Source organism: Nesoenas mayeri (assembly GCF_963082525.1).
Source record: "Nesoenas mayeri genome assembly, chromosome: 2".
NCBI lineage: Eukaryota > Metazoa > Chordata > Aves > Columbiformes > Columbidae > Nesoenas > Nesoenas mayeri.
The window spans coordinates 2375325-2398123 of NC_137543.1; the positions used below are offsets into that span (position 1 = coordinate 2375325).

The 22799-nt window shown below is 55.2% G+C and overlaps 2 protein-coding genes across 2 annotated transcripts; both read left to right on the forward strand.

Annotated features, from left to right (window-relative positions):
* Positions 1-984: 984 nt before the first annotated feature.
* On the forward strand, positions 985-1299 carry LOC308038191 (feather keratin-like; the record flags this gene model as incomplete). Its single annotated transcript, XM_080340518.1, has 1 exon — positions 985-1299. One exon carries the CDS (start codon positions 985-987, stop codon positions 1297-1299), a length of 315 nt encoding a protein of 104 aa, XP_080196644.1.
* Positions 1300-18203: 16904 nt separating this feature from the next.
* On the forward strand, positions 18204-22799 carry GFUS (GDP-L-fucose synthase). Its single transcript, XM_080339142.1, has 11 exons — positions 18204-18239; positions 20083-20244; positions 20332-20446; positions 20630-20758; positions 20828-20901; positions 21112-21245; positions 21392-21456; positions 21599-21665; positions 21755-21834; positions 22179-22278; positions 22702-22799. The coding sequence occupies exons 2-11, from the start codon at positions 20096-20098 to the stop codon at positions 22755-22757; spliced, it is 969 nt and encodes a 322-aa protein (XP_080195268.1). The 5' UTR covers positions 18204-18239; positions 20083-20095; the 3' UTR covers positions 22758-22799.

Below are 22799 nucleotides of genomic sequence, written 5' to 3' on the forward strand. Positions count from 1 at the left end.
TCTCTTTTCCTGAGTTCCAGCCAGTCTTCTACCCCACTAGGTCATCTTTCTGCAGCTCAGGACTCTGTTTCACGCATAGGGAAACTTCTGCAAGCTTCTGACAGAGAACAACCAAGCAGCTCCCTTGCAACCCAAACCGTGCCACATAAGCCCAGTACACCCAGCTACAAGCTTGCAGCAAGAGGTGCAACAAGACACCCAGAAAGGAAACCCAGAGGGATAGGCCAGGCCTAAAGAAAGGCTTAGCGAGATGGTACCAAGAAAGGGAGTGAAAGGACAATGGAAGTGGTAGCCCTCATGACTACAAAAGCTCAAAAGCCAGGATCAGCCTGTCAGGGCTCTGAGGAACTGGGGCCCCCTCTTCACAAGGCAACCGCAAATCACACGAGTGCCATGGCATGATCTCACCGATGACACCCCACCTCTGCTACGCCCTGGCCGCGTTCTGTGCTCGCCCTGACACGCGCCATCAACGTCAAGTCTTTGGCCTCTAATGCCAGTGCTTCAAAGCTGCTGCCAGGGCCAAGTGGACACGTCCTCAAGACAAGCACAAGAAATTGGAGCATTGCGGGAAGGAAAACACACCCTCCTCATTCCTGGCCAGGCTGTGGCATCAGACAGCTGCTGGCTGCAAAATGCCGCCATGCGCAAAGCCTGTCCCGCCTCTCGGGGTCCGGCATAAAAGCCGGCCCAGTGCCTCTCTCCCTCACACACTCTCCTGACACCTTCTCCTCCCTCCGCGCTCAACAAGGTGAGCCTCAACCCCCTTCTCCTCCTTCTCCTGCCCCGCCTGGCCCCTCTCTTCCAGCACGCTCTGCCCCCAGCCTCAGCAGCCCTCACGCCTCCCCACCGCCACGCTCCCCACAGCCCCACACCAGCCTCCCCACTCCCTCGCCCTCCTGCACCACCGCTCCTCGCACCCCCACACTCTTGCGCTTGCTCAACAGCCTCTCGTCCCTTCCAGGGCCCCTCCACACCACACACATGGCCTGCTACGACGTCTGCCGCCCCTGCGGACCCACCCCGCTGGCCAACAGCTGCAACGAGCCCTGTTCCCTGCAGTGCCAGGACTCCCGCGTCGTCATCCAGCCTCCCGCCGTGCTGGTCACCCTGCCAGGACCCATCCTCACCTCCCACCCCCAGAGCACCGCCGTCGGATCCTCCTCATCGGCTGCCGTGGGCAACGAACTCGGTGCCCAGGGAGTCGCCGTCAACTCCGGCGCCTTCGGCTACAGCAATGGCTATGGCTTTGGAGGCCTGGGCTGCTTTGGCGGCAGAAGGGGTGGATACATCTGCTAAGGGCCCACACCACCAACCCTGACATATGCCACCCACCGCTTTTAAGCTACGGCATGGATCGTGGACTCAACTCTGGACCCTTCTTGGAATGTGGACCTGCAGTCCATGGCTCCTCCTCTAAACGAACTCTGGCAAGATCTATGTCACAGAAGCAACCTCACCTGACGGTCGCCCTATGTGCAGCTTTATATTTGTTGCCTTGTTCTTGGTGCTCCTGCCTTTTCACTATTCTTTGTTGTCAATAAAGTTCTCTTGCATCGCAGCCTGAGATGTCTCACTTGACTTTCTTCTCTCAAGGCTCTTCCAACCTCACCTAGCACAAAGCCAGGGCTCAAGAAGCAAACTGGATAGCGGGGAAAAGGGTAACAAGACCTGTCCCAGGAAATATGTCACCACCTATACCAGCAAAAATACAGACCAGAATCTGAGGGTCTTCTAGAATATGATAGAAGCCCGTCACAGGATCAAAGAAAGATTTTAACACAAGAACACTTTCATCAACATGCCTCTGGTGAGACCTCCCTATGCCAACACACACTTGACCATCCTTCTTCCCCACCATGAGACACTCCAGCTCTACCAGGAGCAGAATCACAGAATCATTTCGGATTTAGACTTTCCTCACGGGTTCACGGGTCCTGCCAATTCTGTGGTGCAGCACAGGCTTCCTAAAGGGTCACACGTCCTGTGTGTGCACCCACCTGCTCCAGCGTCAGGTCTTCTATGGGCTCCAGGTGGTCATCTCCTCCACTGTGGACAACCCTTTTCCTGGAAGAAAATTTTCCTAATATCCAATCTAAACCTCTCTTGGCACAGCCTGAGGCCATGTCCTCTTGTCCTGTCACTTGGTACATTGGAAAAGAGACTGAATCCTTTCCTCACTACAACCTCTTTTCAGGCAGTTGCAGAGAGACAGAAGGTCTCCCCTCACTTTTCTTTTCTCCAGGCTATACGCCCCCAGGTCCCAAAGTGGGTCCTCCATCACACCTGTGCTCCCAACTTTTCACAAGTTCCATTCTCCTTCTCTGAAATTCCGACCTTTCTCTTCTTTGTATCCTGAGTTCCAACCAAACCTCTCCCTTCAGCCAGGCTGGTCTTCTTCCCTGTCAGCTCGTCTGCTACACACAGACACTGTCTATTTAACATGAGGAACCTTCTGGAACCTCATCACAGCTTCCAACTGTGTAGCTCCTTCACTGCTAAAACCTTGACACATGAACCCTGCACACCCAGCTCATGAGGAAAACACACACCAAAACACACACCTGGAGATCTTTCTTTTTTGTCAAGGTCCCAAAACTGCACCCACGATTCAAGGTGTGGCCTCACCAGTGCCAAGGACAGGGGATGGTCACTGTCCTGCTCCTGCTGGACACACTAGAGCTGACACAAGCTAGGATGCTGGTGGCCGTCTTGGCTACACACACTGGTTCATATTCAGCCACTTTTTGGCCGACACCCCCAGGTCGTTGACCACCGGGCAGCTTTCCAGCTACTTTTACACCAGCTTGGAGCCTTCATGGGGTTGTGGTGAATGGAGTGCAGGACCCGACACTTAGCCTTGTTGAACCTCATGCAACTGGTCTCAGCCCATTGATCCAGGCTGTCCAGGGCCATCTGTAGAGCCTTCATAGTCCCAAGTGGGTCAACGCTCCTGCCTAACTTGATGTCATCTGCACATGTACTGAGGGTGCACTCAATTCCCTCAACCAGATCAAGAAGAAAGATATTAAACACAACTGTCCATGGACTGAGCCCTGGGGAACACCCCTTCTGAGTCCCCACCAACTGGATTTTACTCCAGTCCCCATAAACCTTTGGGTCCAGCCATCCAGCTAATTTTTCAGCCGTCAAAGACTAAGGCTGTCCAAGCCAGAAGCATCCACTTTCTCTGGGAGAAACAGTGTCAAAGGCGTTACTAAAGTCTTGGTAGAAAAAACTCACAGCAACTCCCTCACCCACCAAGCGGGTCTTCTTGTCATAGAAGAGATCGGGTTAGTCAGGCAGGATCTGCCTTTCATAACCATACGCACACTGGGCCTGATCACCTCCTGGGTTATCCTGTATGTGCGGCATGATGACACTCAGCATGATCTGCTCCATGACCTTCCCTGGCAGCAAGCTCAGACTGAAAGGGCTCTAGTTTCTCACATACTTCTTCCAGCCCTTCTTGCAGAAGAGCCTCACATTTGCCAGCCTCCAATCAAGTGAGACTTCCCTGGGGAGCCAGGACTGCTGAGAAATGGTGCCAAGTGGCTTGGTGAGCACGTCCACCAGGTCCCTCAAAACTCTTGGCTGGATACCATCTGCTCCCATGTCCAACTGGTGTAGCAGGTTACCAACCATTTCCCCTTGGATTCTGGTGCTTCATTCTGCTCCTCATTCCTGTCTTCCATCCCAGGGGGCGGAGCAGCCAGAGAACTGTGGAAGGTCTTCCAGACACTCACCTTGAGTTACTGGAATGACCCAGACCAAAGTGGAATGAGGAACCAGAACGTTTTTGTACAAGAAAAAACATTTACAACGTGTTAGCCAAATTGCCAGAGTGCCTGCAAGATGAAGTAAACCAATCACATGATAATTTTAAGCGTGTGAACATCTAGCGTAAGCCAATCAACACAGAAAGTTAAACGTGTGTACAGCAGCAACTAGTTGTATGTGTAAGCCCCTTGCCTAAATAGTCTTTTGGCTCACCTGCATCACAAGTCTTTGTCATCAAGCCCTTCAGAGAACAACAGGTTTTGCAATTAAAGACTGAGGCAATGAGGACACTAAGCATTTTCCTCATCTTTTGTCTCTGTGTTTTCTTCCTGTGGCAAATAAATAGGGAAATTCTCCTTAGCTCTCTGTTGCTGATCATGTATGTACAGAAACAATTTTAATGTGTTTTACAAAAGTGGCAGATCAACACCTAGATGGGCTTTGGGAATTCCAATGTGCTGCCTGCATAACCTCTCAACATCCTTGCAAAGCTCCTGAGTACCCTGCACCTTCTTCCAGAATTCCTACCTTTCTCTTGTTTGTATCCTGAGTTCCAACCAAACCTCTCCCTTCAGCCAGGCTGGTCTTCTTCCCTGCCAGCTCGTCTGCTACACACAGACACTGTCTATCAAACATAGGAACCTTCTGGAACCCCATCACAGCTTCCAACTGTGTTGCTCCTTCACTGCTAAAACCTTTACACATGAACCCTGCACACTCAGCTCATGAGGAAAACACACACCAAGACACCTAAGGAGCTCAACAGGCGTGGAAGGAAAGGCTTAGTGAGATGGAAGCAAAGAAGGCTGGGATGAAACACCATCCAGAGGCAATTTTTCAAGCCTGGATCAGCTCCAAAGCCCAGACCGGCCTGCAAGGTCTATGAGGAAAGGGGTCCCTCTTCACAAAGCAGCTGTAAACCACATGGGTGCCATGGGATGACCTCACTGACGACACCCCACCTCTCCTAGGCTGTGGTCGCGTTCTCTGTCCACCCTGACATGCGCAATCAACGTCAAGTTTATGGCCTCTAAATCACGGACTTCAAAGCTGCTGCCAAGGGCAAGTGGACACGTCCTCAAAACAAGAACAAGAAATTGGAGCATTGCGGGAAGGAAAACACACCCTCCTCATTCCTGGCCAGGCTGTGGCATCAGACAGCTGCTGGCTGCAAAATGCCGCCATGCGCAAAGCCTGTCCCGCCCCTCGGGGACCGGCATAAAAGCCAGCCCAGCGCCTCTCTCCCTCACACACTCTCCTGACGCCTTCTCCTCCCTCCGCGCTCAACAAGGTGAGCCTCAACCCCCTTGCCCTCCTTCTCCTGCCCCGCCTGGCCCCTCTCTTCCAGCACGCTCTGCCCCCAGCCTCAGCAGCCCTCACGCCTCCCCACCGCCACGCTCCCCACAGCCCCACACCAGCCTCCCCACTCCCTCGCCCTCCTGCACCACCGCTCCTCGCACCCCCACACTCTTGCGCTTGCTCAACAGCCTCTCGTCCCTTCCAGGGCCCCTCCACACCACACACATGGCCTGCTACGACGCCTGCGGATCCTGGGGACCCACCCCGCTGGCCAACAGCTGCAACGAGCCCTGTTCCCTGCAGTGCCAGGACTCCCGCATCGTCATCCAGCCTCCCGCCGTGCTGGTCACCCTGCCAGGACCCATCCTCACCTCCCATCCCCAGAGCACCGCCGTCGGATCCTCCTCATCGGCTGCCGTGGGCAATGAACTCGGTGCCCAGGGAGTTGCCATCAACTCCGGTGCCTTCGGCTACGGCAACGGCTATGGCTTTGGAGGCCTGGGTGGGTTCGGAGGCCTGGGCTGCTTCGGGGGCAGAAGGGGCCGCTACATCTGCTAAGGGCCCTCGCCACCACCCCTGATGCCAACCACACACACCCTGGAAGCCACAGCACGGATTGAGGATACACAACTCTAGGACCTTCCTGGCCTATGGACCTGCTGTCCATGGCTCCTCCTCTCCCAGCATCAGGCATGGAAGCAGGGAAGGGGCCAGCCTGAGCTGCCTTGAGACATGGCCAAAGGACCTTCTCCTTTTCTCACACATCTGTCTTTGCACCTCAGACTTGCTCTCTTCCACTTGATACTCCTACTTTTGCACTCTTTTTGCTCCTCAATAAAGTTCTCTTGCATGCCACCCAGAGACGCCTCTTCTTGCTTTCTTCTGCCATGGTTTGTCTAATCTGACTGAGCAACAAAACAGGGCCTAAGGGCGGTGAGTGAAAAACGGCCACAGTATCACGGTATCACGGTATCACAGTATGTTTGGGATTGGAAGGGACCTCAAAAGATCATCTAGTCCAATCCCCCTGCTGGAGCAGGAACGCCTAGATGAGGTCACACAGAACATGTCCAGGCGGGCTGGAATGTCTCTAGAGAAGGAGACTCCACAACCCCCCTGGGCAGCCGGTTCCAGTCTCTGTCACCCTTACCGAGAAGAAGTTTTTTCTCAAATTTAAGTGGAACCTCTTGTGTTCCAGCTTGATCCCATTACCCCTTGTCCTATCATTGTTTGCCACTGAGAAGAGCCTGGCTTCATCCTCATGGCACTCACCCTTTATATATTTATAAACATTAATAAGGTCACCCCTCAGTCTTCTCTTCTCCAAACTAAAGAGACCCAGCTCCCTCAGCCTTTCCTCATAAGGGAGGTGCTCCACTCCCTTCATCATCTTTGTTGCCCTACGCTGGACTCTCTCCAGCAGTTCCCTGTCCTTCTGGAACTGAGGGGCCCAGAACTGGACACAATATTCCAGATGGGGTCTCACCAGGGCAGAGTAGAGGGGAAGTAGAACCTCTCTCGATCTACTAACCACCCCCCTTTTAATACACCCCAGGATGCCATTGGCCTTCCTGGCCACAAGGGCACAGTGCTGGCTCATGGTCATCCTGTTGTCCACCAGGACCCCCAGGTCCCTTTCCCCTACACTGCTCTCTAATATGTAATTTCCCAACCTAAACAAGAACCTGGGGTTGTTCCTGCCCAGATGCAGGACTCTACACTTTTCCTTGTTAAATTTCATTAGGTTATTCCCCGCCCAACTCTCCAGCCTGTCCAGGTCTCTGATGGCAGCACAGTCTCTGGCGTGTCAGCCACCCCTCCCAGCTTGGTATCATCAGCAAACTTGCCGATAGTGCACTCTATTCCCTCGTGCAAATCGTTAATGAATATATTGAATAATACTGGCCCCAGTACTGACCCCTGAGGCACTCAACTAGATACTGGCCTCCAACTAGACTCCGCACCATTGACTACCACTCTCTGGCTTCTCTCCTTAAGCCAGTTTGTAACCCACCTCACTACTCTATTCTCTAGACCACACCTCCGCAACTTAGCTGTGAGGATGCTGTGGGAGACTGTGTCAAAGGCTTTACTGAAGTCAAGGTAGACCACATCCACGGCTCTGCCATCATCCATCCACCTTGTAACATTCTCATAAAAGGCTATGAGGTTGGTCAAGCATGACCTACCCTTGGTAAAGCCATGCTGACTGCCCCTGATAACCCTCTTATCCTTGATATGCCTTGAGATGGCACCGAGGATAAGCTGTTCCATTACTTTCCCAGGGACAGAGGTGAGGCTGACCGATCTATAATTACCCGGGTCCTCCTTCTTGCCCTTTTTGATGACTGGAGTGACATTTGCTTTCCTCCAATCCTCGGGCACCTCTCCCGTTTCCCAAGACTTGGCTAAGATGATGGAGAGCAGTCCAGCAATGACCTCTGCCAGCTCCCTCAGCACCCGCGGATGCATCCCATCCGGACCCATGGATTTATGGATGTCCAGACTATTTAATTGCTCCCTAACCCAGTCCTCATCGACTAAAGCAAACTCCTCCACTGACCTGGCTTCATCCGGGGTCTCAGGGGTACATGGCTCCCCAGGACAGCCTCCGGCAGAGTAGATAGAGACAAAGAAGGCATTCAGTAATTCTGCCTTCTCTGTATCTTCTGCCACCAGGGCACCCACCCCATTCCTCAGTGGGCCTACATTGCCTCTGGTATTAGTTTTATCTGCCATGTATTTGAAAAGGTTCTTTTTGCTGTCCTTGACCCCTCTCGCCAGCTGTAATTCTAAGGAGGCCTTGGCTATCCTAGTTGCCTTTCTACATCCTCTAACAGCAGCCTTATATTCTTCCCAAGTGGCCAGCCCCTGCTTCCATGATCTGTAAACTCTCCTCTTCTGCTTGAGCATACCCAACAGATCCCTATTCAACCACACAGGCCTCCTGGCTCCCTTCCTTGACTTCCTACGTGTGAGGATGCTCTGATCCTGAGCGTGGAAGAAGCAATCTCTGAATGCAATCCAGCTCTCTTGGCCCACCAGGGCTGTGAGGAAATGAGGCGCCATCCACACAATGCAACCGCAAACCACACGAGTGCCATGGGACGACCTCACTGACAACATCCCACCTCTTCTGCGCTTTGGCTGCATGCTCTGCCTGCCCTGACACACTCCATCAATGTCAAGTTGTTCGCCTCTAATGCCAGCACTTCAAAGCTGCTGCCAGGGCCAAGTGGACACGTCCTCAAGACAAGCACAAGAAATTGGAGCATTGCGGGAAGGAAAACACACCCTCCTCATTCCTGGCCAGGCTGTGGCACCAGACAGCTGCTGGCTGCAAAATGTCGCCATGCGCAAAGCCTGTCCCGCCCCTCGGGGACCGGCATAAAAGCCGGCCCAGCGCCTCTCTCCCTCACACACTCTCCTGACGCCTTCTCCTCCCTCCGTGCTCAACAAGGTGAGCCTCAACCCCCTTCCCCTCCTTCTCCTGCCCCGCCTGGCCCCTCTCTTCCAGCACGCTCTGCCCCCAGCCTCAGCAGCCCTCACGCCTCCCCACCGCCACGCTCCCCACAGCCCCACACCAGCCTCCCCACTCCCTCGCCCTCCTGCAGGACCGCTCCTCGCACCCCCAGCCCCCTGCACTTGCTCAACAGCCTCTCGTCCCTTCCAGGGCCCCTCCAAACAACACACATGGCCTGCTACAACACCTGCGGATCCTGGGGACCCACCTCGCTGGCCAACAGCTGCAACGAGCCCTGTTCCCTGCAGTGCCAGGACTCCCGCGTCGTCATCCAGCCTCCCGCCGTGCTGGTCACCCTGCCAGGACCCATCCTCACCTCCCACCCCCAGAGCACCGCCGTCGGATCCTCCGCATCGGCTGCCGTGGGCAACGAACTCGGTGCCCAGGGAGTCGCCGTCAACTTCGGTGCCTTCTGCTACGGCAACGACTATGGCTTTGGAGGCCTGGGCTGCTTTGGCGGCAGAAGGGCTGGATACATCTGCTAAGGGCCCTCGCCACCACCCCTGATGGACACCACCTACCGCGTTGAAGCTACGGCATGGATTGTGGACTCACCTCTGGATCCTTCTTGGCACGTGGACCTGCTGTCCATGGCTCTTCCTCTAAAGGAGCCAGGAAGATCTTGGTGCTCTGGCAAGATCTATGTCACAGAAGCAACCTCAGCTGACGCTCACTCTACCTGCAGCTTTTACTTGCCACCGCCTACTTGGTGCTCCTGCCTTTTCACTCTTGTCTTTCCTCAATAAAGGTCTCTTCCATCCCAGCCTGAGATATCTCGCTTTACTTTCTTCTCTCAAGGCTCTTCCAACCTCACCCAGCACAAAGACAGGGCTCAGGAAGCAAACTGGATAGGGGGGAAAAGGACCACAAGACTTCTCCCAGGAAATATGTCACCACCTATACCACCAAGAACACAGACCAGAATCTGGGGGTCTTCCACAACATCATACAAGCCCATCACTGCACCAAAGAAAGATTTTGACACGAGAACACTCTCCTCAACATGCCTCTGGTGAGACCTCCCTAGGACAACACACACTTGACCATCTTCCTTCCCCAGCATCACTCTCCGGCTCCACCAGGAGCACAATCACATAATCATTTGGGATTTAGACTTTCCTCACGAGTTCACGGGTCCCACCAATTCTGTGGTCCAACACAGGCTTCCTACAGGGTCACACCTCCTGTGCGTGCACCCACCTGCTCCAGCGTCAGCTCCTCTACGGGCTCCAGGTGGTCATCTCCTCCACTGTAGACAACCCTTGTCTGGGAAGAAAATTTCCTAATATCCAATCTATACATTCCCTGGCACAACTTAAGGCCATTTCCTCTTGCCCTGTCACTTGGTTCTTGGGAAAAGAGACTGAATCCCTTCCTCACTACAACCTCCTTTCAGGCAGTTGCAGACACACAGGAGCTCTCCCCTCACTTTTCTTTTCTCCAGGCTATACAGCCCAAAACCCAAAGTGGGTCCTCCATCACAGCTGTGCTCCAACTTTTCACAAGTTTCCTTCTCCTTCTTTGAAATGGCTTAGGCACTTGAAGGTCTTTCTTTCCCTCAGGGGCCCAAAACTGAACACACTATTCAAGGTGTGGCCTCACCAGTGCCAAGAATAGGGCATGGTCACCGTCCTGCTCCTGCTGGCCACATCAGCGCTGACACAAGCCAAGACGCCGGTGGCCGTCACCGCCACACACGCTGGCTCATATGTAGCCGCTGTCGACCCACACCCCCAGGTCCTTGACCACTGGGCAGCTTTCCAGCCACTCTTCCACAGCTCTTGACAGTTACTGGAGTCTTCATGGCGTTGTGGTGCACCGAGTGCACGACCCGACACTTGGCTTTGTTGAACCTCATGCAATTGGTCTCAGGCTATTGATCCAGCCTTTCCAGGGCCATCTGTAGAGCCTTCATAGCTCCAAGTGGCTCAACGCTCCTGCCTGTACTTGGTATCATCTGCAGATGTACTGAGGGTGCACTCGATTTCCTCGTCCAGATCAAGAAGAAAGATTATTAAACAGAACTGGCCCCAGTATTGAGCCAGGGGGAAAAGCACTTGTGAGTGGCCACCAAATGGATTTCACTCCAGTACCACAACTCTTTGGTCTCTGCCATCCAGCCAGTTTTTCAGCCATCAATGACTACGGTAGCCCAAGACATCAACACCCACTTTCTCTGGGAGAAAAAGGGTCAGCTTGTTGTCCACACACGAACACTGTCTATGTACCATGAGTAAACTTCCAGAACCTCTGCTCAGCTTCCAACTGTGTAGCTCCTCCTGACTAAAACCTTAAAAAATAAACCCTGAATACTCAGCTCATATGCAAGACACACACCAAGACCCCCAGAGATCGTAAGGAGCGTGGAAGGAAAGGATTAGTCAGATGCAAGCAAGCCACGCTGGGATCCTATTCCATGGAAGAGACAATTCCTCAAGGTCAGCACAGCTCCAAAGCCCAGAGCAGACTGCCAGCACAGCAAGGAAAGGAGGCCCCCTCCACACAATGCAACCGCAAACCACACGAGTGCCATGGCATGACCTCAATGATGACACTCCACCTCTCCTGCGCTTTGGCTGCATCCTCTGCCCGCCCTGACACGCACCATCAATGCCATGTCATGGTCATGTTTTAAAGCAGTAGGCAGATGAAGTTCTCATTGAGCTTTGGCCCTTCTAGTGTTTTCCCTGCAGAAACTCACAACACCCATGTAGTCCTTCTAAGTTGCCTGCCCTGTCTTACAGAGGTCATAAACTCTCTTCTCCTGAGTTCCAGCCACTCTTCTACCCCACTAGGTCATCTTTCTGCAGCTCAGGACTCTGTTTCACGCATAGGGAAACTTCTGCAAGCTTCTGACAGAGAACAACCAAGCAGCTCCCTTGCAACCCAAACCGTGCCACGTAAGCCCAGTACACCCAGCTACAAGCTTGCAGCAAGAGGTGCAACAAGACACCCAGAAAGGAAACCCAGTGGGATAGGCCAGGCCTGAAGAAAGGCTTAGCGAGATGCTAGCAAGAAAGGGAGTGAAAGGACAATGGAAGTGGTAGCCCTCATGACTACAAAAGCTCAAAAGTCAGGATCAGCCTGTCAGGGCTGTGAGGAACTGGGGCCCCCTCTTCACAAGGCAACCGCAAACCACACGAGTGCCATGGGATGATCTCACTGACAACACCCCACCTCTGCTATGCCCTGGCCGCGTTCTCTGCCCGCACTGACACGCGCCATCAACGCCAAGTCTTTGGCCTCTAATGCCAGCACTTCAAAGCTGCTGCCAGGGCCAAGTGGACACGTCCTCAAGACAAGCACAAGAAATTGGAGCATTGCGGGAAGGAAAACACACCCTCCTCATTCCTGGCCAGGCTGTGGCATCAGACAGCTGCTGGCCGCAAAATGCTGCCATGCGCAAAGCCTGTCCCGCCCCTCGGGGACCGGCATAAAAGCCGGCCCAGCGCCTCTCTCCCTCACACACTCTCCTGACGCCTTCTCCTCCCTCCGCGCTCAACAAGGTGAGCCTCAACCCCCTTCCCCTCCTTCTCCTGCCCCACCTGGCCCCTCTCTTCCAGCACGCTCTGCCCCCAGCCTCAGCAGCCCTCACGCCTCCCCACCGCCACGCTCCCCACAGCCCCACACCAGCCTCCCCACTCCCTCGCCCTCCTGCACCACCGCTCCTCGCACCCCCACACTCTTGCGCTTGCTCAACAGCCTCTCGTCCCTTCCAGGGCCCCTCCACACCACACACATGGCCTGCTACAACGCCTGCGGATCCTGGGGACCCACCCCGCTGGCCAACAGCTGCAACGAGCCCTGTTCCCTGCAGTGCCAGGACTCCCGCGTCGTCATCCAGCCTCCCGCCGTGCTGGTCACCCTGCCAGGACCCATCCTCACCTCCCACCCCCAGAGCACCGCCGTCGGATCCTCCGCATCGGCTGCCGTGGGCAACGAACTCGGTGCCCAGGGAGTCGCCGTCAACTCCGGCGCCTTCGGCTACGGCTACGGCTATGGCTTTGGAGGCCTGGGCTGCTTTGGCGGCAGAAGGGCTGGATACATCTGCTAAGGGCCCTCGCCACCACCCCTGACGGACCCCACCTACCGCATTGAAGCTACGGCACGGATTGTGGACTCACCTCTGGACCCTTCTTGGCACGTGGACCTGCTGTCCATGGCTCCTCCTCTAAAGGAGCCAGGAAGATCTTGGTGCTCTGGCAAATCAATGTGACAAAAGCCACCTCAGCTGGTGGTCGCCCTACATGCAGCTTATACCTGTCACCTTCTTCTTGGCACTCCCGCCTTTTCACTCTTGTCTTTCCTCAATAAATTCTTTGGCATCCAAGCCTGAGATGCCTCCTCTTCCTTTTTTTTCCTAAGATTATTCAAAGCTCACTAAAAACAAAGGTAGGGCTCAATAGGCCTTCATGTGGGTGCATATGCACCACAATACCTCTCCTTTGATACAGGTAATCAGCATGACAGCCCCCAAAACAGACCGCTCTTTTGGCAGTTACAGCTGCTACAGAAGCACCTGGAAGGTTCCAGAATGCACCTTTCAGGACCCCAAAATCAACACCTCTGGTACAATAAATAAGATAATCCTCCCCAAAAGGCCCCAAAACAGCTGCTGGAGGGTTAAAGTGGGAATGAATGAGTAGAAATGCTGCCAAAAACCAAACCAAAGGCCTTGGACAACAGGAGTCGGGGGGGATTTGGAAAAGTAAGATGGAGGAAAAATGTGCTGATTAAATAACATCCCCAAAGAGCTGTAATCACTAACTGTGTCAAGAGATCGTGCACTTCTTGCCTGTGCTGCAGGTGTCAGGGCAGCCATATGGAGTCCCTGTCATGGCCCCCCTTGCTGTGGTCCCCAGCCCAACCACCTGGCAGTGCCCATGACACCATCTTCACTCATGGTCAGGTTCCAGGGACAAAAACACAGAGTCCTGTATCCTGTGTCCCCTTGCTGCCAGGACCCTGGGCAACACATGCTGGGTGCCCAGGTCACCACCCCCTTGCTGTGGGGTCCTCAGCAGATCCAAGTGTGGGTCCTTGTTGCACTGTCCCCCTGCACACATGGTCCCCATTCCACCTACGCAGGAGTCCCCAGACTACGGTCTCACCTTGCTGTGGGGTCCACAAATGATCACTTGGGGGGGATCTCCAGGCCAGCATCCCCTCTTCTCTGCAGGGACCCACAGTGACCTATGCCGAGGGTCTATGGACCACCAGGCTCCGTGCTGCAGGGTCCATGGAGCACCAGTGCAGGGGACACCAAGCAACCGTCCCTGTGCTCTGAGGTCACACAGAAAGCCCCTTTGTGAGGTCACCGTCCTCCTCAGTGTGAGGTCCATGAGGCACAGCCTGGGGCACTGAGGACCAGGAGCAGGAACAAGCCTGTGACCCTGCTCTGCTGGCAAGATGGGGCTCTGTGGGACTGCATGTCAAAGGATCTGGTGGGTTGTGCTTTCTTTCCTTGTGCCACACTCCTACCTCTCTGCCTCCAAACTCAGACACTCAAACCCAGATCTTTGGGTAACCAAGGGCTTTGGTCCTCCAAATTGCTTATCACCAGTGCTGCTCTTTCTTCTCCTTTGTTTTTTTTTCCAATTTTTCACTCTTCATAAAAAGGCTCCTGCAAAGCAGCTGAGCTCTGGGCTGAGATAGGAGCTCACAGTCTCCAGGGCTATTGGCAGCACTGAAATATTCATCAAAAGCAAATTAAGAGAACATCTGCAGAGCAGCTGGAGTTCAGAGCGTCGGGGAGTTCTGCGCACAGCTGGAGTCGACCTAGCTTCAAAGGCAAAGCTTTTGCTGAGGAACAAAGCCCTTCCCTAATTCCAACCCAAACATCACCTGCCTCGGAGGCAGGCAAGGAAAATGGGGAATGGGTTTGGATCTGTTCGGCTGTTTTATCTTATGATTTAGTGAAAATAGCACATCTCCCCTGCAAGACATGCTTTGTCAGCCTTGAGGGGCTTATTTTAGCTCATATTAATGTCTAATCAATAGAGGGCAAACTCAAGTAATACCTGCTCTTAGGAGGAGAGGTGTTCAGCTTGGAGTCCAGCCAGCTTGACATCAAGCCTTGGACTGACATGAGTGCAGGATCTCACCTCCCCGCAGCCCTGCGACGTGCCTGAGCAGCCAGGCCCGGAGGGGTGTCTGCCTCATGCTTCAGAGCACGTCTCAGCCCAAACTTGCTCCAGAACCGCTCATTTTGGGCACAGTCAGCTCAGACAGGAAGAGGCTCGCAGCCACGTTGTCCTCTGTCCAGAGGATGGATAGAATCATAGAACCGTGAAATAACAGAATCTTCTTGGGTGGAAAAGACCCTCAAGATCATCTAGTCCAACCGTTAACCTAACACGGTCAAGTGCACTTCTAAGCCAATGTCCCTAAGAACCTCGTCTACACGTCTTTTAAACATGTCCAGGGATGGTGACTCAACCGCTTCCCTGGGCAGCCTGTTCCAATGCCCAACAACCTTTTCTGGGAAGAAATTTTCCTTAATATCCAATCTAAACCTTGCTGGTGCAACTTGAGGTCGTTTTCTCTCATCCTATCACGAGTTACTTGGGAAAAGAAACCAGCCAGCACCTCATTACACTCTCCTTTAGGCAGTTCAGAGACCAGAAGGTCCTCCCACAACTCCTGTTCTCCAGCTGAACCCCCCAGGTCCCTCAGCCGCTCCCATCACAATTGTGCTCCAGCCCCTCACCAGCTCCGTTCCCTTCTCTGAACTCGCTCCAGCACCTCAAGGTCTTTCTTGTAGTGATGGACCAGCACATGCCACTCTCCCGAGGAAGACATGTCCCTTTGGGTGCCCCCCGCCCCGTTCTGTGCACCTCATCCTTAGGAGACCCCAAGCCTGGCCTTGAATGTCTCCAGGGATGGCGCATCCACCACCTCTCTGGGGAAGTTGTTCTAGTGTTTTACCACCCTTATCATAAAAAATGTGTCCCTTACATCTTGTCTGAATCTCCTTTTAGTTTCAAGCCATCACCCCTTGTCCTATTGCTACAGGCCCTGCTAAAAAGTCTGTCCCGATCAGATGAGAAACTACCTGTTAGCAAGAGGGTCCAGGAAAAGCCATGGCCGTCGCTTCTGTTCCCATCCCAGCCTCCCAGTTCTGCAAGACCGTCCTGTGCTTTTGGACGACTCTCCCATTACCGAGGGGCTTCAGGTTGGCTGGAGCAACCACCAACCCCTATGGAAGCTGGTGGCTCTTCAGTACAAAACGCCTAAATCACACGTGGAGGGAGGCACAGGTTGTGTGCAACCCATGGAAACGGGCTCATTGCTGGTGTGTCGTCTACCCCAAAGGGCAAAAAAGAGGCAGAAAACTGAAATCCAAGTAGGAGAGTGACGGTTAGAGCTGGTGTGACTCACCTGGGCTCCTGGAGCTGGGCTGTAGCCATGCAGCATCAGCACAAGCTGGCTTCTATGCTGGGACGCGCCGTGTCCAGGCAGCTCGTGTCCATTTGCCGTAGTTTCCTGGGAAAAATGGGGAGGACAGAGCAGGCAGTGGGGCTGAAACTGGGCCAGTTTGAGTGAAAGAGGTGACCCACGAGAAAGCTTCGTTATGGAAATCACACGTCGGATGAGGCAGCAGATCCCTGACAGTGATGGGATCTGACCAAAGCCACTCAAGATTTATCCTGTCTGCTGTCTTCTGGTTCGTGTCACGCCAGAGACCTGCCCAGTTGAGCTCATGGTTCTTCTCCGGGCTTTCATCCTTAATTCATGAGATTTTGCAAGATAATACCGAAAGTCCTGCTCCATCCCGTGCGGTCACTGCAAGTTTACACCTCTCCCCTGTGATCTTCCTTCATGCCCTAATGTTGCTTTAGTAATTAGCTCCAGAATTACCATATTTAGAGCCAGCACTGTGGTTATTCCGCTGCTGCCGCAGCAGCTCTGGCTGTACCACCTCATGGCAATTCCTCGGCCAAAACAGGGGTTACTCCTAATTAGTCTTAGAAGCTCACGGGATGCAGGAGGAAGATCTTATCCTCCCACAGGCACCTGGAATATCTTCCTCAGCCCTTTTGCCTTTCCCTGGCTCATCTAATGGATGCTCCACCATTGGAAGTCTTCAAGGCCAAGCTGGACGGGGCTCTGAGCAACCTGATCTAGTTGAAGATGTCCCTGCTCATGGCAGGAGGGTTGGACTGGATGAGTTTTGAAGGTCCTTTCCGATGCAAACTCTTCCATAATTTTATGAGGTGCTGAGCTAGAAGTGTGGATACAGCTGGATATGGGTGGCTGTGAGTCATCCCCCTGCCTGGAGGCAGCGCAGGTGGAACGGGACACGCAGGGAACATCAACGTGTGGTTTCTTTGCCAAGCCTCGGTGTCTCGTGCAGAATCAAAGAGCTGATGCCGTTTGCTGATGCATGGAGAAGAAGCTTCAGTGCTTCATCGCCGGCTCCACATGGGAGAGCAAGCGGAGCATCCTGTATCGTGGAGCAGTGAAGTCGCTCCAGGACTGAAGTCACTCGTGGGAATGGGATTTCGGAGCTGGGAGAACTGGGGACGCGCTGGGCTCACCCAGCTGGCAGAGGGGTCAGATGCTTCCATGGTACACGGCTGATCACACGAGGACAAGGTGACATGTTTCGATGTGCAGGGGGAAAATATGACACCACCACCCCCACAGGAAGAGGATCCCCAAGGATTCAGCTTTTCTTGAGATTTTCCCAAAGGAAAAGGGCATTTTCCTCTTCCTGGTCCTACCCAGGAGAAAGGAGGAGGGGGAAAGCGAGTGAAAAACTGTGTTATCTTACACCTGAGTGTTTGCTCTTTTGGGGGAAACTGTGAATTCCTGGCTGGGTATCCCTTAATCCAGTTCTTCACCATTTTAATTTAGAGCGCCAGCAAGTGCCTTTGCCTTGCAGGAACCCCAATGGAAAAGCCAGCTGGAGCGGGGACTGCCTTGGAAACCATCCCTCACCCACCGAAAAGCTCCTCTTATTTTTAATCTCAGCTTAAGTGTATTAAAGACAATTAAGCTTTTTTCATTGAAATCGCTTTTGATGACCTCTGTGTGTTGGGGTGGAGCGGGGGGGGAGATGTGCCGGTGTCACTCCAGGCGCGGACTCAATTTCCCGAGGAGCCGAGCGGCGGCGCCCGGTGACGGCGGGGAGGTGGCAGGAAGCGGGGCCGAGCCCCGCCGAGAGGAGCCGAGGGCCGGGCAGCACCGAGCCGAACCCAGCCGAGCACTTCCGAGCCCAGCCGAGGGCTGGGCAGCACCGAGCCGAACACAGCCGAGCCCAGCCGAGGGCTGGGCAGCACCGAGCCGAACCCAGCCGAGCACTTCCGAGCCCAGCCGAGGGCCGGGCAGCACCGAGCCGAACACAGCCGAGCCCTTCCGAGCCCAGCCGAGGGCCGGGCAGCACCGAGCCGAACACAGCCGAGCCCTTCCGAGCCCAGCCGAGGGCCGGGCAGCACCGAGCCGAACCCAGCCGAGCACTTCCGAGCCCAGCCGAGGGCTGGGCAGCACCGAGCCGAACACAGCCGAGAGGAGCCGAGGGCGGGGCAGCACCGAGCCGAACCCTTCCGAGAGGAGCCGAACGCAGCCGAGAGCCAGGCGTCGCCGAGCCGAACGCAGCCGAGACCTGCCGAGCTCAGCCGAGCCCCGTGCCGGGGTGAGACGGGACCCCCCGCCCCATCAGAGAGCGTTTCCGGGGGCAGCACCCCCACAAAACGAGGGTGCTCGGGGGGTGTAGAAGTTGGGGGGTCCCCAAAGGGAGGGGATAGTATGGAGGGAAGAGCACCAGGGGGTATGAAGGGGCCCCCGCGGTGGGAGGCTGTGGTTTGGGATAGGGGTGGCGCTGCGGGAGGGGAGCTGGGGTGCGGGAAGGAGGGGGATGCAGACCTGGGGTTTGGGGTGCAGGAGGAGGTGTGGAGTGCAGACTTGGGATTTGGGTGAAAGGGGTGTCCAGAGTGCAGACCTGGGAGGTTTAGGGTACACTAGAGTCGTGGGGTGCAGAGCAGTTATAGGGTGCAGAGTGAGATTTGGGGTGCAGCAGGGGTCCAGGGTGCAGACATTGGATTTGGGGTGCAGGGGGTGTGAAGTGTGCAGACCTGGGGTTTGGGGTGCAGACCTGGGGTTTGGGGTGCAGGGGCATGTCAATTGTGCAGACCTGGGATTTGGGGTGCAGGGGAGGTGTGGGGTGCAGACCTGGGGTTTGGGGTGCAAGGGTTGTCCAGAGCGCAGACCTGGGATTTGGGTGCAGGGGGTGTCAAGTGTGCAGACCTGGAGTTTGGGGTGCAGGGGTGGTGTGTGGGGGGTCTAGAGTGCAGACCTGGGATTTGGGTGCAGGGGGTGTCAAGTGTGCAGACCTGCAGTTTGGGGTGCAGAGGTGGGGGGGGGGGGTCTAGAGTGCAGACGTGGGTTTTGGGGTGCAGACCTGGGATTTGGATGCAGGGGGTGTCAAGTGTGCAGACCTGGAGTTTGGGGTGCAGAGGTGGTGCAGGGGGGAGTCTAGAGTGCAGATGTGGGTTTTGGGGTGCAGACCTGGGATTTGGGTGCAGGGGTGTCAAGTGTGCAGACCTGCAGTTTGGGGTGCAGGGATGGTGGGGGGGGGTCTAGAGTGCAGATGTGGGTTTTGGGGTGCAGACCTGGGATTTGGGTGCAGGGGGTGTCAAGTGTGCAGACCTGGAGTTTGGGGTGCAGGGGTGGTGTGTGGGGGGTCTAGAGTGCAGACATGGGTTTTGGGGAGCAGACCTGGGATTTGGGTGCAGGGGGTGTCAAGTGTGCAGACCTGGAGTTTGGGGTGCAGGGGTGGTGGGGGGGGGTCTAGAGCGCAGACATGGGTTTTGGGGTGCAGACCTGGGATTTGGGTGCAGGGGTGTCAAGTGTGCAGACCTGCAGTTTGGGGTGCAGGGATGGTGGGGGGGGGTCTAGAGTGCAGATGTGGGTTTTGGGGTGCAGGACTGGGATTTAAGGTGCAGGGGGAGGTATAGGGTGCAGACCTGGGATTTGGGGTGCAGGAGGAGATCTAGGGTGCAGACCTGGGTTTTGGGGTACAGACCAGGAACTCGGGGTGCAGGAGAAGATCTGGGGTGCAGACGTGGGGTTTGGGTACAGACCAGGAACTCGGGGTGCAGGAGGAGATCTGGGGTGCAGACGTGGGGCTCCAGGGAGGTGTGGGGGTGGAGGATGAACCTCTGTTTCCGGAGTCTGTGTGGCGCCACGTGGCAGGATCTGGCCCCTGCCCAGGTGCTTCAGGAGCCCACAGGCCACCTGCCGGTTTCCTTAATTAGCAACTACAGCTGACGAGTTTCTGCTGCCCCGGCCTGGCCACATCACCATTAAACACACACCTTCCGCTTTCCTTTTCCCCTTTGCTGGTAAACCTCCACCCCAAAAAATAATCCCACCAACCTGGTGCGTGGTGATGCTCCTGCGTGCCCACGCCAGGGTGGGGGTGAGCTCGGTGGTCCATAGCGAGGTGCACCTCGAGGTGACCCCAGGTGACCTCGCAGGGTTTTGGCCACGATGGAGGCAGCGGGACCGGTGACCAAGCGCATCCTGGTGACAGGTGGCACCGGTTTGGTGGGAAGAGCCATCGAGAAGGTGGTGGCTGATGGAGAGGGGCGGCCGGACGAGGAGTGGATCTTTGTGTCCTCCAGAGACGCCGACTTGACGTGAGTTTCCCACGTGGGTTTGCGCTTGGGAAGCCCCCCCAGTCTGCTCTGTTTGACCCCACTGAACCCCGAAATTTGTCATCCCAGGAGTGCCGCGGAGACCAAAGCCCTGTTTGAACGGCACAAGCCCACCCATGTCATCCACCTGGCTGCCATGGTCGGGGGCCTCTTCAAAAACATCCGTTACAACCTGGATTTTTGGGTGAGCACCCAGCAAACAGGTAATATTAGGGTCCCTTAGGATGCTGCCCCCCACCAAGGTGGGACATGTGGGGCCAAACCAAAGCTCCTCTGGGTTTTGGGGTTTTTAATGAGTTGTTACCCAGAGGGTGCAGCATTTTGTATGCCCCCACCCCACAACTCTGACTAATCTCTCCTTCTCTAGAGGAGAAACATCCATATCAACGACAATGTCCTGCACTCGGCGTACGAGAATGGGGTGCAGAAGGTCGTCTCCTGCCTTTCCACCTGCATCTTCCCAGACAAGACAACATACCCCATCGATGAGACCATGGTGAGCATCTCTGCCCCACCCCAGGCGGGGGTCCTTGTCCTGCTTAACTCTCTGCTCTCTTGTCCCCAGATACACAATGGGCCACCTCACAGCTCCAACTTCGGCTACTCCTACGCCAAGAGAATGATCGATGTCCAGAATAGGTGCGGGGGGAGGACATGGGAGACCGTCCATGGGCTGCGAGCACCCTCTGGTTTTTGGGGCGAGGGGAGTCCCCTGGGGCTCCCAAAAATTCAATGGAGCTGGGGAGACACCTGGGCTCAGCAGATGGAGATGGTGGTGGCTGGGGTCAGCTCTTTGTTGGAGAGGGGGGTGATAGAAGCTTCCTTCAGCATCCCCCCACTCTCACCCAGGGGCTACTTTGAGCAGCACGGCTGCCGCTTCACCGCCGTCATCCCCACCAACGTCTTCGGGCCTCATGACAACTTCAACATCGAGGACGGCCACGTCTTGCCGGGGCTCATCCATAAGGTCTACCTGGCCAAACGTGAGCGCAGTGGGACTTACGGGGTTTTCTGAGGGGAGGGTTGGGGGGTTTTCTCCCCCACGTGCTCTGTGAGCTGCTTGGCAGGGTAGCTGGGGGTGGTGGAGGTGGCTCTGATGTTCATGGCCATGTTCTTCTTCCTCCTGCAGAGACTGGCTCTGCGTTGACCATCTGGGGGACAGGCAAGCCCAGGAGACAGTTCATCTACTCCATGGTATGTGTGGCCATGGGGAGGGCAGGTTATGGGGTTGGGGGCGCCGATGTCTGAAGCTCAGCAGGGTCTGAGCCCACCTGGGTTGACCTGGGCAGCATTGACCATCCTCAGAGTTGGATCCCCTTGTGATGTCTCTCCACAGGACCTGGCTCGGCTCTTCCTTTGGGTCCTGCGGGAATACGATGAGGTGGAACCCATCATTTTGTCAGGTAAGTCCCAGTTTAGACCCCCTTAACCTCTCCTCCAACCCCTTTCCAAGAAGATGGAGGAATGGCCACCATCACGGCCTTCTCCACAGTGGGAGAAGAAGATGAAGTCTCCATCAGGGAGGCAGCAGAGGCGATCACGGAGGCCATGGACTTCAGGGGAGAGGTGGTTGTATCCTTCACCGTAGGCTGGTCCCCACTTTCCACCAACAGCCATAGGGCTCCAGAGGAGATTCTGCAGGCCAGAGCATCAACAGGTTGTCAGGCATTGGAACAAGCTGCCCAGGGCAGTGGTGGAGTCACCATCCCTGGAGGGGTTGAACAGACACAGCCATGAGGTTCTCAGGGACATGCGTTAGTGCCGGTGTTGGGTTAATGGTTGGACTCCATGATCTTGAGGGTCTTTTCCAGCACAAATGGTTCTTTGATCCCTCCCACCATACCAGCCAGGACACAGTGAGACAGAGCAAGACACGGTTTTCCCCCTTTGGTTTCCCTTAATCCTTCTCATCCCAGTTTGACACCAGTAAGGCGGATGGGCAGTTCAAGAAGACGGCCAGCAACGCCAAGCTACGGCGCTACCTGCCCGGCTTCGAATTCACCCCCTTCAGGCAAGGTGAGATGGGGACTCCATGAAACATGGAGGTTCTAGCGCTGCAATGAGCCGCGGTGGCTTCATGATGGACCGTCCTTTCAGTACCTCAAAGGGCTGATAAGAAAGATGGGGATGGACATTTTGTTGTGATAGATAGGACAAGGGGTGATGGTTTTAAACTGAGAGAAGATTCAGACTAGATATAAGGAACAAATCTGTTATCATGAGGGTGGTTGAACACTGGAAGGCGTTGCCCAGAGCGCTGGCGGATGCCCCGTCACTGGAGACATCCCAGGCCAGGCTGGATGGGGCAACCTGATCAGGGTGAAGATGCTCATGGAAGGGGGGTTGGACCAAATGACCTTCAAAAATGTCCCTCTCAACCCAAACTATTCCATGAACAAACTCCATTGCTCAAATCCATCCCATCTTCTCCCTCCCCAGCTATGAAAGAGACCTGTGCCTGGTTCAGTGCCAACTATGCCAACGTCAGGAAGTGACGGACCAACGCGGCACCGGCATCATCCTCTTCAACTCAGGGT

What these genes read in the sequence shown, in the direction of transcription:
- GFUS (XM_080339142.1), top strand. Translation starts at nt 20,096, where the DNA reads ATGGAGGCAGCGGGACCGGTGACCAAGCGCATCCTGGTGACAGGTGGC. An exon ending in TCCAGAGACGCCGACTTGAC is followed by an intron (nt 20,245 to 20,331) that starts GTGAGTTTCCCA and finishes TTGTCATCCCAG; the next exon opens with GAGTGCCGCGGAGACCAAAG. An exon ending in GGAACCCATCATTTTGTCAG is followed by an intron (nt 21,666 to 21,754) that starts GTAAGTCCCAGT and finishes CCTTCTCCACAG; the next exon opens with TGGGAGAAGAAGATGAAGTC.